General features: G+C 37.1%; 1 protein-coding gene across 1 annotated transcript; it reads right to left on the reverse strand.

Moving 5' to 3' along the window:
* Window positions 1-2364: 2364 nt before the first annotated feature.
* Window positions 2365-17670, reverse strand: LOC102804166 (cytochrome c oxidase subunit 6C-2-like). The gene is made up of 4 exons (XM_078008246.1): window positions 17579-17670; window positions 13133-13261; window positions 4559-4686; window positions 2365-2558 (listed from the first exon to the last, which is right to left on the reverse strand). Exons 2-3 carry the CDS (start codon window positions 13242-13244, stop codon window positions 4565-4567), a joined length of 234 nt encoding a protein of 77 aa, XP_077864372.1. The 5' UTR covers window positions 13245-13261; window positions 17579-17670; the 3' UTR covers window positions 2365-2558; window positions 4559-4564.
* Window positions 17671-18616: the final 946 nt, after the last annotated feature.

Below are 18616 nucleotides of genomic sequence, written 5' to 3' on the forward strand. Positions count from 1 at the left end.
TGGATCTTCCTATAGCAAAATGTGTTGAATGCGAAAAACACAATACACGGAATGCGAATGCATACAGAAGCAATATCCTAACCTCAATTCCCTTATACAATATTTTAATCAAATTGCACCAATTTTGAGGTGTAATTGAGATTGTCGGGTTTAAATCAAAGGTTTGGCAGTTATTAGTTTGTTTTGAATCAAACACATAAAGCAAACACAATGTACATCCACCTCATTTTGCTATACCAGGCTGTGTTTGAGTGGGCAGCTAGCAACCAAATATAAATAACATCTACTCCGGGGATATGCAACACTATGCGATTGTTACAATCTTGTCCGGTCTCAGATTTACCCATAAGGCCATCACATTTAAATAATTTTATTGGCATCTCAAAATCCTTTGAGGGATTAGACATACAATACTGTCTTCATGGTCAGTCAACATGTGGTTTTTACCACACATTATACAATATGATATAGTTGCAGGATGTAGCTACTGAAACAGTCAGACTAACAATGTATTTGTCCAACTGCACAAACCCCAACTCAAAACAACTAAACCGGTAAAACCAGTCATTGGAGTAATTAAATGATAATAAAACTTTAAAAAATAATGGGCAATTGGGGGGGGGGGGGGGGGTATAGAACTGGAAACATGTTCAACCACACGTGGTGTGATTGTCATGATTACCATAATCGAACATGCAATCACTGGATAATCACAATTGGACAAAAACTCTCTCCTTGCAGATCTCATAAGGAGACTGAATAGATAGTGACTGCACACTCCCTTTACCAGTCTGGCTGCAAAGACAGGCACGAATAAGCATATAAGTACTGATGCTAGTGTGTACATATATATTGCATCTTTAAGTTTTCCAGCGGTGTGTGTGGGATTGTGTCGAGACGACTTATTTCACACCACAATAATACTACCATTCACATACTAACTGAAACAGTTAGCAGTCAGCCATCTTTTATCGGATGACTAAATTATTCTGTGTGCGTGCCATGATGGACAATCTATAATTGTCTGGAATAGAATTTGTCAAAAACAAAATGGCTACCAGTCAGCCATTTTGAGTCAAATTTACAAATCAAAATGGTGTGAACTACTTATAAATGGATGATTCATTCCACTAAGTTTGAAGTAAATCGGCCAACAAATGCCAATGATCTTAACATGTCAATTACGGTACCTGATTAATGTTTTTTTAACTAAAACAGTCAGCAGCTGGCCGTCTTTCAATGTATAAAGTTTAAAGTAAATTGCTCAAAACATGTACAAGACGCATGTCTAAATTAGAATGTCTAAAACAAAATGGCAGCCAGTTAACATATATTGATAGGCAAATTGGCCGATACTGTATGCAATTTTTCTGGGGAGAACACAGACTGTCGACAGTTTTCGGGCCTAATAAAGAGTCACTTATTTTCAAACGCCGTAGGCGTTATAACGAAATGCCGTAAGGCCCGAGAGACTGTTATAAAACTGTAAACACCCCCATGCGGCATTACGTGGAAATTTCCCGGTGACGTTCCTGTTGAGACCTGCAACTCAAACGACTTTCTGTTCATTGGTGACCCGTTTCGCTCATGATTGGTTGGTCGGCGTATGACGTAGTTTGAGTGACAAGTCTCAGCAGGAACGTCACCAGGCAATTTCCACGTAATGCCGCATGAGGGTGTTTACATGCTATAACAGTCTCTCGGGCCTTACGGCGCACGCTTGAAAAATGTCTTCTGCATTTCGTTAACACGCCTACGGGGTTTGAAAATAAGTGACTCATTATTAGGCCCGAGAACTGTCGACAGTCTAGGGATAACACTGAGCTAGTGCATAAATGTATCAGATTATACATGTATTAGATTTGAAAAAAAATTGGTCCTGGGGTGTCTGAGATACAGCATGCATTGAGACTAAATGACAAGTTTCCATTTCAGACTTCGTCCAAAAAGACATCGTATAAAAGTTGACGAATACAAATAATCACAGAATATGTTTATGATTTGATTGTAAATGCCACAGATATAATTTTGTAAGGGCATACATAAACTTCTCATTTGAGAGTGGTGGTGGTGTGCGTTGGGGAGTGATTTCAATTGCTGTGTGCAATTGTATGGCAATTGGTTATATTTATTTTTTCACTTGCAAGATTTTGTTCACACTGCAAATGTTTGAATTATCCAAGGCCCTTAATACATTGTTACTAATGACTTGTAGCACAAAGACATTTGCAGCAGTATATCTTCATTGCTAATTGCAAGAATAATAATGATGTATTTTTCAAAAATTGAGGATTCTATCACGAATTAAAAACGAATAGCAGTATTTACCGACATCTTTGAGGTTAAAAAAAGAACATGTGAATGTTGTGTTTAAAATTAACTTTTGGATTTATTCACAACTAGTCTGAAAGTAAATACAGACAACAAATAATCAAAGGACATGACTCAGTTTGTTATGTTAATTGTTTCAGATGAACCATAATAAAAGTTTCAAGTTACAAATAATAGCACACAGTAAAACGTCTTGGGCTGACTAGTGCAGATATTGGAGCGAGGAACTGAAAAAAAGAATAGAAACAGCTTTAGTTTCAACAAAGGTAGTCAAACATCTATCACACACCCTAAACACACTAATTCATGTCACTTTATGTGGTGAAATCTTTGCTGTTCACCCATCAACGCTAGAATGTACACAGCAGGTTTTCAGACATGTGTCTTATAGATGACCCAGAAAAGGTCACACATCCTGGTAGTTGCTGGAGGGCGCAAATTCACTGTAAATGAGAATTTGATTATATTACAAAAATATGCAAGCATGACACTCTACAATAGTTGAGCATGGCAAACAATTTGATAAACTGTATAACACATTGAAATAGCTACATGCCATTTTAGCAATTTTAACTCAATCAGTGTTCTCCCCAGGAATTTAAACCACTGTGGCGGCCTAATTTGCATATCATTTACATAATAATAGAAATTGACCAAAGCACATTTACACCCACACAATAAACAACATATATTTTCAAAAACAAAGTGGCAGATATTTATTTGCTTTACACAGTGTTATAAACACTTTTATTTTGGGCACTTTTGTAATATTAATGAGCTCCCTCACAGTGCAAATTTTTTTTTTTTTTGAGTCAAAAAATTACGTTTGAATTTAAAAATGAAACATTCTCGATATGCAAATGCTGCAGACTAAAAAGAAACAAATAAATTGTAAAAGATTAAATGAAACTCAACTGAAACGTTTCAGCCAGGATTATGTTCAAGACTTTCATGACCACATAATTATTTGGCGGATTGCTGGTTATTATTCCGACCATCAGCTTCTACAACGTTTACATTTACAGTAAATAAACGAAGAAATAACACTTCCAAACAATCATCAAAGTTACGACGTGACATAACTTACTTCGCGATGTTATACACCGGTTATACCAATAATTTCTCTTACTCAGTCATGATGCCATTAAATTAAATACTTTAAAAAATTAAATACTTCTTTTTTTATATGAAAAAAACGTAAAATTTGAACTAGTTTTATCGAGAGAAATTATTTTTGATCACTCGATCACTTTGTGAAAAACACTGTGATAGCTGAGACGCGTTAGTTGACCGCCCGCATGTGTCCATGAATTTTAGCTATCAATCTATTGTCAGAAAATATTTACTTACAAAGAGGTGCTAATTTTACAAAATTGACTTGTATTGTTTAAAGCTGATACCACATCGCACGACTATGTCTATTGTTTACAAATTATTATCCACGACTGGCAGGATGCTTGTCGATCGGTACGTAAGTATAATAACAATAGTTGGACGCGTTTCTGTGGTGGTAGCTAATTTTGAGTGCCGGTCGGGCCGACCAGCGTGACGAGATCCCCAATGAAAAAAGCACTGTGGCGGTCTTGCTAATCACCGTGGCGGTGTCAGACCGGTGTGGCGGCAAATCGAAGCACTGTGGCGGGACCGCCACGCTGTTTACATCCTGGGGAGAACACTGTCAATTCATGAAAATTTTGGCACATTAGCAAAATTAATCTTAATTTTGCTAATGTGGCAAAATTTTCATTGTGAGAATATACTATCTGTTAAAAGCGTGAATAAATGTGACATTTGTGTTGATAAACACTGATTTTTCCACAATCCAATGCGTTTTTCTAATGGAAATTCATGAACGCAATATATCTTTCTTTGTTGATTTTCTTTTCCATAACTTTCCAAGATGAATGATTTTTGCATCACCAACTTGAATTTTTTTTACGACTTAGCAGAACCATGGTCATGCACGAATTTGCCTAGAAGGAGAAGCTATGTGTGGCTGTGCCTGAGGTAGTCAGTGCCTGTTTTCAACACGACCCAAAGCCAGTTTTAAAAATTGATCAAATTTCTATGCAACAATACCACAATCAACTGACATGATTTGGAAAATTGAACATGATTTTCTCTGAAATTAATACGACTGGAATCCAGGGTCACATACGGGTACATGTATATTGTGGGGATTAAAATGATAAATAGTTTGAAAGTTATTGTGAAGAACACTACTTACATTCCATCAGTCATCCTTTTTGGGTCTGGTTGCATGGAACACACCCATTGAGTTCATGTGCTCAAACGCTTTCCTGTCATCATAATCTCTGTAAAAATTTGCGTATGTCTGCTTTTTTCTTTCTGCATCTATAAAGGGCAAGAAAAGAACAGTTTAGGCATACTGTAGATGAAATTATTACAACTTACAAGTCTGGACTACATGTATGCTATTTATGTGTAATAATTACAACTTTTATTAGTATTAAGGATGTTCACTACAGTTTCACTTTTGGGATGCGAGCAAGATAGGGCACCCACAGTCTCTGCTAGCAACAACAATGCAAGACATTAGACGTGACGGTAAAAATGTGTTGCCCTCTGAAGATAATGAATAAAAGTAGCGAGAACTCCGATTTCCATCAGTTCCGTTGAGTATATCACTGAGAGCAGTTGCAATGAATTCTATTATGAAATGTGCTGTTCATCTTGGGGGGAAAAAAAAAACGTAAGCGTGTCCGAGGAACAGTATTCATCAACTTTTTCAACCAATGTATCTCAGTGTTCTTCACCGTATCAGCAACAAAGTCTGCCTGAAGCACCTTCCATTGGTGTCGCTACGGTATCACCCAGAGGCAAAAAAAATAGAGGGAAACATCGAAATACCGGCTGGTATAAACCATGGGCAAGCAAGTACAAGTGCTTGGATTATAAAGAAGGATTTGGTAAGTTGACCATTTTTAAACTACATTTAGGCTACACAGATTTAATTTTATGGATGACATCTGCGCGCGCATTAGTTTTCGCCTGTTCTCAAAAAAAAATAAAAATAAAATCTCCTACGACGAGTCTCCACAGATCGGTTTTCTGTCCGGAACTTGCTGACTCATATTGTCGCAAAGCGCCGACTTGTCGTAAAACTCGTTTTGGACTACCTCAAAACTTCGCTGGTTTCCCGGCGTCCTTTGCGAATGGTAGGTAGGACGCAGGTAACTAGTAATCGCCATATTGTTCCATTTGGGCCGGTTTTCCGGCCGGAAGGCACGTGACTGAGTGACGTAATTTGAAAACATTCCAAGTTCCGTTCTGCGTAAACATGTCTATAATACTACAATAAAGCCATGCTCAAACATACTGCCTGCTTAGATTTACACATTTGAGATGTTTCTGACATTCCTCGCTGTTTCTGTGAAAATTTATAACAAAAGAAACAGTTTTCTTTTCACCCAACTTTCGAAAGTAAAAGGAAAACCCTGAACGGCCACGAGCGTAAACGCTGCCGTCAGGTAACCAAGGGAAATAGAACAAGCAACGAGAAAGTGACGCACCAATCAGAATGCCGGATTCATTACTAGTTACCGGCCTCTTGTGGCTTGGTACGCCATGACACTTGAGGCGGGAACCAGCCAACCTCAAATCCAAACTCTGCACAGTTAGATGCGCGTTACGTAAAGCGCAAAGACCTATGGGAAAGAGATTGCCTCAAAACATGCAAATTTTGCCATAAATGATCCAACATGGCGACCACACCACCAAAATACGTGAGCATAAAAGTTCAGAGGTGAAACGAAGGGATTGTTGTAGACTGGTACGCAATTGACATTGGCCAGGGAGACGTTTTTACAGCTATACGAGACGTCGGTAGCGGCAAGCGAGTTTCGCCCAGACAACTTTGAGAACATATTGTCCAGAGTGGCTGTCCCGCGTTTCTTCTGCAATGTCGAGAGAAATGGGAGAGGAGTGGAGGTGTATGGTGGCCTAAAAGTCGGTCAGGCGACAAATCAGTTCGGTTGCTTTGTCCGCATTGAAGTCGACAAAACTGCAACGAAAGCAGCAGAAGCTCCTTGGCCGAAGTCCCCTTACGGGGTGAAGAAAATTTTCTACTTATTTTTTTTTTTCATTTTCTGATTCGGATAATTTGCTTGCACACACATTCAGTAATATTTTGATCATATGACGCATTTTCATCAAGATACATGTACATAATTTTCTGCATCCAAATTTTTGTTGACTCTCTGTTGGTGATTTTTTTTCAATATCGAGCCTCTTATAATTTGTTACATAGTTGAAGTAGTTCTTGAGCATTTGTGTCTACACTTAGTCTATCTGAAGTGTCACTTTAAAAGCTGTAGTTTGAATGTCAAAGAAGTTAATTTCCAGGTTGCTGTTGACAAACTTATTGTTCATTTTTAATTATTTTTTTTCAATACAACACAGTAAGTTTTTCTTTATTATTGAGTTGATGTATATGCCTTTGGCAAAGCTAACATCTGCCTTACCCTATTGCCTTTTCAAAATCAAAGGTGATGATACCTGTGACAGTAATACAGTACGAAATGTGTACATCAGCATGTGCCTCCTACAAATAAAGACTTGTTGTTTTTTTGATACACTGTGGTTAATTCGTAATAATAGCTCCGTAGTCCTGTGGTTTTAGCAGCATTTTTTTTTGGCCGATTTTTTTTTTTTTCGCCCTCTTGCATTAGTTTTTGGGTCTTCAGAGGATGTCATCCATAAAATTAAATCAGTTATTTCGTAACAAAACGTTTTCACCGTGATCGCACACTCTTATTTGTATAGTTCGTATTGATTGGATAACAGTCACATGATTTAGTTATAGCAAATAAAAACTCTGCTCGCATGAATGTCAGTCAATCCATTTGGGTCATCATTATTGAGGTCATATATTTCTGAAATTATTGGCATGGTAGTGAAGGTTATTTATTTTGATGGTTTACTGCTAAGTGATTCATATTTTTTTATTCGCTAATTTCAATTCCGGCAAAGTGGACAATATTGAAGTATTGTTCACGGTTACGGTGAGCTGTGTTCCGGCCTGAGACCTTGTCATCGAACACCGCTGAGTGTTGTTCAATGTACCCCTATGTCAAGGATATGCCAGAGGTGGACAACATCTGTTCACTCAAAACTAATAATACCAAATTGTTTTTGCAGGAATGTTTTGTTGAATCTGCATCATCCACTGCAAAAATATGAAGCAAGGTTTGGTCTGGATTCGTTCTTCCACGTCTTGCAGTGAAGATCGCATTAGGATGCACGAGAATAGCGAGGTGCAGAGTCTCGATGGAAATGGAGGCAAAGTCGGTAATCTTGAGAACAAATGGTGGGATTAATGCTGCAATGGAGAGGGTTGTGACCATGGACACCATGGCATTTTTAAATGCACTTCACTGCATTTATTTTTTAATGTACCGTGAGCTGCTTCATACCACCAACTTTGCTCCACTACTGGAGTTGGCAATGTCTATTGGATGTACACAAGTACACAATTTGCAGGTGATACGTGAAGGTTAAAGACAGTAAATTTATTTCATTGTTGATAGATAAAACAGACATGGCAATCCTCAAACAGATGATCATATATTCAAAACAACTGGTGAAACTGAAGTATGCTGCCCGGGTACTCTTGATGCGAGTATTATTTTAAAGTTTATGATTTTCTGTATTGAGTGCAGGTTTATGAATTTACAATTAAGGTGATATTGTCACCATTATTCATGGTTATGTTTTTTCAGGTTTCTGATGGTCGTGCTGAGACTTTGACAAATGCACTACAACATTCACAGAAGAAAAGGGGATGGATTTAGATGGGTGTTAGCTGGGTTTGGCAGTGATGGAGCTCCTGTGATGTTGGGCAAAAAAAAAATGTTGTCACTGCAAGATTGCAGGATGTGAGCCTATTTTTAATTGAGTTTCTTTAAAATTATTGCTATGTGCAAGATAGATAGTATAAACTATAATGTTAAGAATTTATTGCACTTCAAATGATACATTTTTGTTGGCAGGTCTAAAGTTTTGTTGTTGGGAATCGTTATATTGCACATAGCTTAACTCTTACAGCAGGCAAAAACAAAGTTCTTACATTGAAACGTTTAAGAATATATCAGATCATCTACATAGGTATTAAGAATACTAGCCTAGAATGAATGGGCTCATAGAAATTCATGCAAGACAGTATAATATTAATGCTTAATCAATTTTATCATGCTATACAGACTTACAATTTATAATTCACAGCTCAGAAGACCATGACAAATCCTAAATTGAAACCAAAACAGGCTACAGCAGTGAGATGGTTGTCTCATGACAGTCAGTGCAGTACATTGTTAAAGATTTACCCAAGCATCATTATCAGCTTGCAGCGTGAAACCTATGGAAGGAATGACCCTCAAGCACAGGGTCTTTCAAAATTCCTTGAAAATTGGAAATTTATAGCGACCCTCATGATGATGTGTGATATTCTACTTCACCTTGCTACATTGTCAAGAGTCTTTCAGGTAAAATGTGCGTTTTTTCTCAAAGGATTTTACAGTTCTTACTTAAGGTAGAGATGCACTTTATTTGTGAATTTCAATCAATTTGACCAATGAATTCTTATTGGAACACCGTTAAAATTGCTGTTTATTTTCTGGTTAAAAATAAAAAACACTCACACGTGGCAATGTTTATGTCCAATTGCCTAATTTGCATGAGTAACCAAATAACAAGACCTTTGATTGACAATATGCAAATCGAGATTGTACGGGTCATAGTTCATTCAATTCACGTGCATGTGCAATTATTCTCAAATCAGTTCTCGCTCGCTAGCAAACCAAACATTATATTTCCTCAGCGTTTTTTTCTTAATTGTTATCATTACATTATGCGTGGTGTGTAAAGAAAGAGAGGTAGAAAGAAGATTCAGATGATTTCTATGTCGGAAGATGCAAAAGCTACACTGAAGGCATCAGCCCACCGAACGAAAAACAAATCGATGTGAGCGTCCAAACATGACTTTCCCTGAAGGCATGAATCCGAGTTTCTGATTGACTGAGAGATTTTATTTTTAAATAATTGTTCTCAAAAAATAAACTGAGCATGGGAAGAATAATTTAACATTGTTTACAGTGATAACTGCTCATAGTCGAAACGAAGCTTACCCATTCATGCTAGTCACAATAAACATCATACTCTTGAATAGGCGTCAATGACTACGGTAAAACTCTATTTTAGGCATTAGGTATGATTGAAATGACGCCAAAATACACCTTAAAAGTCCCATTTTATTTTTTTTCTAAATCCCATCCCGAATTTACGGCAGAATCTGGTCCCTCAAATAAGGGACACGTGAGCTTTGATTCTAACCGGATATATTGCACTGGGTCGGGGAGATACAAACTTTTGTGTATCTTTTGTCCAATGGGTACCTGTACTACGATCATTAGCAAGTTTTGCTCGGTGATGCGAGACAGCTTTGTTTGCAACCGGACGAACTCCGTTTAATTCAATGAAGCAAACAACTGACAATGCTAAAATAAATTGCAAAGGTACGCTAAAATTAATTGAAAACAACCAAATAATTTCAATGAAAATTTAATCACAGAGAGAGGTAACTTGATACATTACGGTAACAACTCTTTTGACGCGCTGACCGCTTCTCCGCGTCTGATGTTTTGCTTTCCTTGTCATAATACTTACTGATTGATGATTTTGTTTTGATTTTTGAGTTTTTTAGCCTGCAACACGGCCACGACCCTTGCTTTTTCCGTGAAAAATGGGGAAGTTTACGTAAATTTGACGGACATTCCATTTTTTTAAACTACCGAAGCACACTGTTTAGCACTCCTATTTTTTTCATTTGCCGATTTCTATTCAGAAAAATTCGACCGCTCGAAAATGCACCTTAATTTTGCACTCTTAAAACATGTCAGATTTCCAACACTAATTATTTAAAACCGGTCGAAATTTTAAAACTGTTACGTTAGGAGCTGGAGCTCTCTTCTTGCAGGCGACCGTCGCCGGTAGTACAACAGCATGTTTTGTACGTACATCCGTGCGCTGATTGTCTGCGTCTGTCTTAGAAAATCCCTGAATAAGGCGTTGCCAAAATCGGAAAAATAAAAAAATGCCTCCTTAAAAAACGAACATAATTCAAATATTTCATTTAACAAATATGTTGCAGTGGGAAAAATGGGATAGGAAACTATGAACAAAACTTCTGTGCCTCGCGTTTCGATTCTAGGATTACGCGATTATTCATTATTGTGCGTTTGCTTCCTGGAGTTGGTTCTCAATACTACATAAAAATCATCAAGGATAAATAATTTAATATCCCACTTTGTACTCTTCACGGTAAACCATAGGCTCTGAAATACTCGTAGATTTTTATTGAAAATACATCGAAGAGAAGCCATGATGTTTTGATCGTGATAAAAGGTCACCTTCCTAGGACCGCCCCCTGTTTAATAATTCATGAGATGACGTCATATTTACTGGGCATTGCCACGTGTTTTTACCGACCCCATCAAAACACTGGTATGAATGACGTGTTTCTGATTTATATATTCAAGAGCAGTTGTTCTGGTCCAACGATTTTACATAAAATATCTATGTCTATACGTCAACTTTCAATTTCAATAGTCTAGAAAGTATGACAAAGCAGTAAATCCCGGTTTAACGCGCAAATATGCAAATTAGCCTTTTTCTCGTCTTCTATTTTTGGTGAATTCTTGGGTTTTAAATTAAAATAGCTGATAGACGCTTTGGCCATTTGCCTCGAAATTTTCACACATTATTGACAAGGTGTTCCCCCTTCAAAATGCGTCCGGACAGTTTATTACGGCGAGTGGAACAAAAATAACAAGTCCGCAATTAGCATGGATATATAAATTATGCAAAAATAGAAAAGAGTGAACTTTGAGGTCATGCTGTGCGACTTTGAAAGTCGTTAGAGAGATGAGTGGACGCATTTGAATTAGTAGTATAACCAAGGTATCCAGTGATGTAATTTTACCCACAAATGGACTTGAAGTTTTTAAGCTAATTTTTTTTAAACCACTTTTGTCCAAAAAAGCATATTTTTGACCCAAAATCAAAAACGCATTCTGGATATTTAAAATAAAGACAAGTTTTACAAAGTTTGTATAATAAGCTTTCAGAAAATATATAACATGTTGGATATATAATACCATCTTCATTGTCTAATTACTCAATTAAAAAGCAAGCCAAATAAACTGCATCTCTACCTTAATTGTAATGTAATTTATACATGTACCTAATTTATTCTTTGCAGAAATCTTTCATAGATTTCACAGGCATTAGTGACAACATCACAACACTTGGATGCCAGATTAATGGTCCCTGGAACTAATTTCGGAAGTACAATTGACTACATAAAAATTCTGAATAGTAATGGAGTTGAAATCAAATGGTCCACTGGTACTGACAATGACATAGCTGTTTTTAAGAAAGAGGCAAGTTATATTTTATAAAAACTTTTGCATTGTATTGTATTACATTAACAGATGAGATGACGGTTTCTTTGATTTTTTAGATACATGATCAATTCATAATGGCAGTTTGTGAGCATATCAAAAACAGATTTCCCCATTGTATTAGAAGCATTTACCGAGGTGATTGACACCCATAGACAAGATGAACTAGGTGAGAAATTTCTTTTTCATTCTAAGTACTATGACCACCTTCTGAGGCAGTTATTTATTGGAATACCATACACCATTGCTAATTTCCTAATTTATCAAAACTCTGGTAGCTATGGTCATTGCAGTTTCAACAGCAGGTGAGTCACCACATTGGGCCTTATGATATGATAAATAATAATATTACTAGCCATAGAAATTCTGAATTCTCATCACTTAAATTTGTTTTATTTTATTAATATTTTTCCTCAGATTGTGAGAGAGGCTTCAGTAGCCTAGCTCGAATCAAAACACACTCCAAAACAGATTATCCCAAGGAATTCTTAATGCTCCGATGATGGTGTCGATTGAGGGTCCTGTACCAGACAATTTCAATTAAGCAAGGGCTGCTGAATTATGGTCCAAAAAGAGGAACAAGAGAATATCTCTCACCTTGTAAAATTACATTATCCAATAAGATACACACGTATATAGCAATAAAAAAATTGAAATGTATATGTAATGTGTTATTATTTGTAAGTTATTTCTGACAAGCAATGTATTGCATGTAAAATAGCTTGTGTCCTCCCCACCCACTATAAACACACACAGGAGAATATTTTCAAATATGTTAATTTTATACAAATTGTATGCAAATTAAGCCACCCAGCATCGATTTTGAATTGTGGAGATCACTGGCAGCATTCTCGTAATAACCTTATTAGGCCAAGAAAAAAAATTCTGTTCCTCGTTTCATGGAAATTTAAAAATGAGTCAGTGAGGCGATTTTTTTTTTGCATACTGAGCTAGAATCGAGGAAATTTGAGACAAGTGCGAGTACAAGCGCATTTTGGAATGCTTTAGAAGGAAAAAAAATGTTTGACGCTAATCGTTCAAAATGATGCGCATGGAAACGAGAAACTGAGATATTTTTTCTCTCAGCCTTATTACACATTTTTTCCCTGCTTGTTATAATAATTCAAAGACTTAAAACCATATCAAACTATATACTAGTAATTCATGAAAGCTCATAACTCGTACATGTAGTAATCAAAAGTCAAATAGCTACTAAAAGAACATACATATTTTTATACATATATTTTTTGTATGACCTTAGTTTGGCCATAGACACACCTCTGTCATTTAACAAGCAAATACGATATATAGGTGCTACTCACATCCAAATTTCACACAGGCAGCAGCAGCAAGCCCAGCAATAAGTGCAATCGTGAGATCACGCTTGATTTTAGATTTCAGCAAACCACGCATCTGAGGCCTTGCGATCGACATGATGGCTATTGGAGATTCTGTAAATATAATCACATGAAATGACATTAAATTTATTGTAATTGACAATACCATTAATATCCTATTATAAACCGCATACCTAATAGTAATCGCACCCCCGATTTCGGCTTCAGTGTTGAAGAGTTCTCAACAAAAATTGAAAACATGAAAAGTACTTATTACTAACCGCACCCCCAAACATGCAGTGAAACTGCTTTTGTTCTTGCGACAACTTTTGTCAATACTCCTTATGAATATGTCAGTGTGTCGCAAGTTTTCGACAATGGGCTGTTATCACCGAAAAACTGTTAAATTAATTTTCAATGCTTAGTTTATCTTTCGAAAACAACTAATTTCTTGATTAAAAAAAAAAAGTCATGTAGTTTTCCCATGGAAATCAAAGCCAAAAGATCGCACTACATTATCGGTAAATCGCTTCAGTGTTTCGTTTACCATGAAGTCGGTGACCTGTCATTAACATATTTAAATGAACTAAGGTAATTTGAACACGTGGGCACCATCCAGCGATTAGCGATTAATTAGCGACTTGACCTATCCGGTCAAAGTAACGTCTCGTGTGCATTCAAACTACATGGCGGATGTATCGCATTGATCGTTTACATGTGACTGAAATAATTTACTTACGGTGAAACTAAGTTGACTTTAACTTGCATTTGATAACAATTCAACAAATTTATTTTTCGTGCGTTATTATACTCACTACTGAGTAATAATCAACAGTTTCAACACTTCGAAAACAAGTTATTCACTTGTGAGCCGAAGCATGGCCGGATTGAGTTACCGTACACACGGTACCGTACATTTTTTAGTGCCGTACCATGATCATTTTCTACTAAGCAATGCATTATTGTTTGTTTTTATTTGAAACTCCTGTGAGAATATACTTTTGTTACAAAGAAAATAAAAATAATAAATGCATATTACATTAAATATACTGAGTATTTTTTTCTTCATGTGAACAGTTTTTTTGTGACGTGACGCTTATCACTCTTCCTTGACATCTAAATTGGAGTTACGCTTATATTCAAAAGATTGTACGGTGTTTTGTTTGTTTTGTGCAAGTGATGTGGGGAAAATGACCACGCAATAAGTGATGGCAATATGTCCCTAATATAAACCGCACCCCGAACTTGAGCTGTTGATCCCAATTTTGTATTTGATACATTGTAATATAAACCGCGGTTTATAATAGGAATTTAACGATACTGTTAAACACTGAAGCCATTGTTTATTTATCCCTCAGTCTCCTCCAAGACAGCAGCCGGGAGACAACCCCTAAAATATCTTACTTATACACTAAACACACAAATATTATTTAATTTGCATCAGGTCAAATAATGAAGAACAATACATAAAAGTAACATGTACAATAAAAGATTGTTTCACCAATGTATAAACTACAAGGTATGCTAGGAAATGATAACAACGCAATCCTCCCTCATCCAACTCCTAAGTGCACAAATGAAGCAACAAAATGAACATGTATGTATATATATACAATGTACAAACTGTATGAAGTACAATACTTCCTTTACTGTTCTATCAATGTACAACTATCAGGTTTTTTTTTAAACAAGGGAACAGGGCGCACTGTCTTCATGCAATGGCCATGCACCGCCATTACACCTGGGGAGCAGATCCTCTGGCAACCATAAAATTCTCAATGACCAGGGATCACATGTGGCCAGTCTTCAACTGTGACCTGTCTTATAGTAATTTTGGCCCCAAGGAAGCCATAGAAGGCTCCATTGTAATTATCAAAAATTCCACACCCTGAATTGCAGCGCTCCCTCTTGCAGTTTTTTTCTAAAAAAACTCTGACATGATGATTATAGTTTGTGACATGTATGTTGTCTCAATTGTTTCGCCCTTTGTCTTTAAGAAACAGGTTGTATATTTTTTCACAAATCAGTAAAGACTCGATGATTTAATTTGTTTTGCAATGTAGAAGGTTACATGGGGGGGGGGGGGGCGCTAACATTGATCTCAGCACAGTTACTAGAAGGGCTGTGAACTCAGACACAACACAAGTTTGAATCGTCGCCACTCTTTTTCAACCTCCTCCAAGTCCCCTAGATAGGCTTCAAAGTCATAATCGTGATCGTCTCTGCCAACAAATTCACCAATGAAGGGCCTTTTTGTTTGTACAGACAAAGGAATTGTGTTATTAGGGAAATTATATTGACTCCAGAGATACAAACAAGGAGATACATGTATAGGGCATAATTTCAGCTTCTATGTGTTTAGGGCCATGCCCGGCCCAGTCCCATCTGAGCTTAACCTAGGGATTTATCGGAGTCGAACAGCAATTACACAGCAATTTTCTGTTGAGCTCCAATAAATAATATTTTATACATATAAAGATGAATGGAATAAGATTAACAAAATAAATATACAAATTAGATGGTGAGAAGACCACTGGCAAAACTGGGCAATAACTTCTTACATTTTTCTCACAATAACACATATCATTATTATATAGCATTATTAATACCAGTGGATTTTATGACGTCATTGTAGCAGATTATTCGCGATAATGTATTACATTATTGAGCATCAAGGCCCTGTCCCATGGATATGAATACAATGTTGTTTTCGAAAACGAATCAAGAAGAAACTATTAAAAAAGAAGAGAAATTGTTAGATAACAAGTATCTAATATCACAATCGGCATCAAATAAAACAGTCCATAACCAATAACAGCGGATTTCAATATCAAAATAAGACAATATTGTGAGGGCATCGTCATCTGCTCTGTAAGCTAACGCGCGTACGGTCGAAGCATTCCATCTAGTACGCACGCTTCTAGATTCTGTGACTGATGCCGCTGTCCTGGTGGCCTCCTGATTAGTTCGCCATATCGTGTTGATGAAAGTGAGGTTAACCGAGGATGATTTATCCAAGCAAATGCGATAAACGAAATGGAGGTTCAATGTATGTCTACGAGTAGAGAGAACGAAATTTTCGAAACGAGATAGACGAAAGACCGACGTGACTTGTATTTCCTCGGCGTCGACTCCGGGTAAATGTAACAGTCCGGGCACAGTTTGCATAAATAAATGAAAGTATCCGTGTTCTCAGGTGTGTATCTGTTTATATATACAGTAAGATTAAAATCACTGTTGATCCTCGCTTTCTGGTCATGTTCGTTCGCCCGCTACGCATGTATATTTTGTTTGTCTTCAATGTATCTGTCAAATCTCAGCCCTCCTGTGGAATTTAAAATAACTATTACACAGACAGGACAGTTGCCAATAATATCTACCTTGATTGTTTGTTACACTAGTGGGGTAACGATGCAACTACGTATATGTACCCCGGGTATGCACCCCTACGCACAGTCGATCCAACTGGACCACGGCGGCGATCTAGCGTAGTGTAGTGCAAGGCCGCGGTGGACACCGATACGGCGTACCAGTCACGGTGTGTCGTTTGCTCAGGCGATCACTGCAATGCTACTCCACACCACACATCAGTCACTCATTCACTCGCAATGTAAATGAGCTCAATACAATAATATTTGATGGATTAAAACTAGTTTCTTTCTTAGTTTGCCATTAGAGATTATGGAAACAATTTCCAGAAAGACATTTTAAATTATTCAGATTCACTGTACTAGATTTTAGATAATGAACTCCCCGACAACCCATAATGGACTCAAGCACACTTTGTGCTCCATATATGTACTCGGCTCACGACTCGTACATATATGTCACACAAAGTGAGCTTTCGCCCATTATGGGTTGGCGGGTCGTTCATTATTGTTTAAATACAGAATTGTCAGATAAAGTTATTAGGAAATTGTGATACTGTATTATTTTATCCAGCACGAGAGGACAAATTAGCACACATTCACTGCTGTATTTTATACCGTGCAGGTTCTGTAACACAACCTAAGTTACATTACAAGTTTATACGCACAAATATTTTGTACGTGCTGAAAATGACCTCCGTTGACCCTATTACGTACAATGGCGGTCAACTGATTGAACTGTGTGCAGGCTATCGGAAAATGAATAACATCATAGATACATCACCATTAAATACGGTTATTGCATTTAATAAAATAAGAAAAGATAACAACAATCACCACCAGGCATCACGCAGTTACTGTACCGACGGTTTTGAGCTCCACGTTAGCAGCCTCAAAACGGTAACAACTGACTGACGCACCGACCATCACTAGTTTACATAATTAAACACAGTTCATGTATATTTTGCTATTGAGGGTCACTTCAACAAAGAAAAACAACTGCAACACATAGAGTGTTCACTTTGTTGGGAATAATTACGAACAAAAATGTAAATTTACTCACGTTTCCTCGTAAACTCAACCCGAAATAACAAAGATGGCGGATGCCGGTAACAGCGCCTGCGCAGTCAGTTTATATATTCATAATCACGCGAGACCTTGTGAGTTCTCGGTGAGCTCTTTCGTGGCGTTTTTAAATTTGTTTACTTGCAATATTCAGTCTATTTTGAACTGAGATAATGTCGACTAACAACATCACTGTGGATGATATAATTGCCGATTCAAGACCCGATTCAATATATCATCAAGAATCCAGCGATGAGGTAATTCTCGATGCTTATGGGAAGGTTTCATTGATGGGGGCGGTGGTGTCACTTTAAGTTTAATGCATGGAGCTTAATGCAAATAACATGATGGGGACTGTCGCTTTTGTCACGACGAACGAAATAACCGACAGCGAAACCAAGCGAGCTACAGAACTGCAGCTATATGGGGACGTGCCACACTTTGGTGTCGTAATTTTTAGCTGTTTGGTCTCGAATGAGATATAGATTTGCTTGCCTTTTGGTTCAATATCAGGTTTGCCGGTCTACATGTAGAATGGGGCACAGGCGCCTGTGGAATGGGGTCTAGTTTTCAGAACAGGGGGCTCAAGAAATAATCAGTAAATAATAACAAATATCCAAAATATTATCAATGTCCACAAAATAGTGGTTGACCTCTTGAGTTTACTGATCATTTTCTGGTCCTCCTGCAATTTCAGTCTCTGATCTCTTTGCCTTGAACAACTTTTTGTGAATCAAATAAAATGCTGCATGTTGAAAATAAAGTACTCTAGTTTTGTTCTTATTTCCCTTGGATGATCATTCATTCAGAGTGCTTGGTTCGAGTGATGAGTAGATTCAACCTATAACTAAATAAATTTTGTGACAATCTGGTCTTTGATGGGGTATACCATGAAGGTAATAAGAAATTATTTATTAAGAAATTATTACCTCCATGGGTATACAAAATCACTATTTGGTCTATAACAGGATGATAAATGAAGATGTAAACAATAGTCACATAACCACGAGAGGCGGGAGAAAGAGGTCATGACCTC

The sequence above is a fragment of the Saccoglossus kowalevskii genome, chromosome 18 (genome assembly GCF_978046115.1).
Source record: "Saccoglossus kowalevskii chromosome 18, keSacKowa6.1, whole genome shotgun sequence".
Lineage (NCBI taxonomy): Eukaryota > Metazoa > Hemichordata > Enteropneusta > Harrimaniidae > Saccoglossus > Saccoglossus kowalevskii.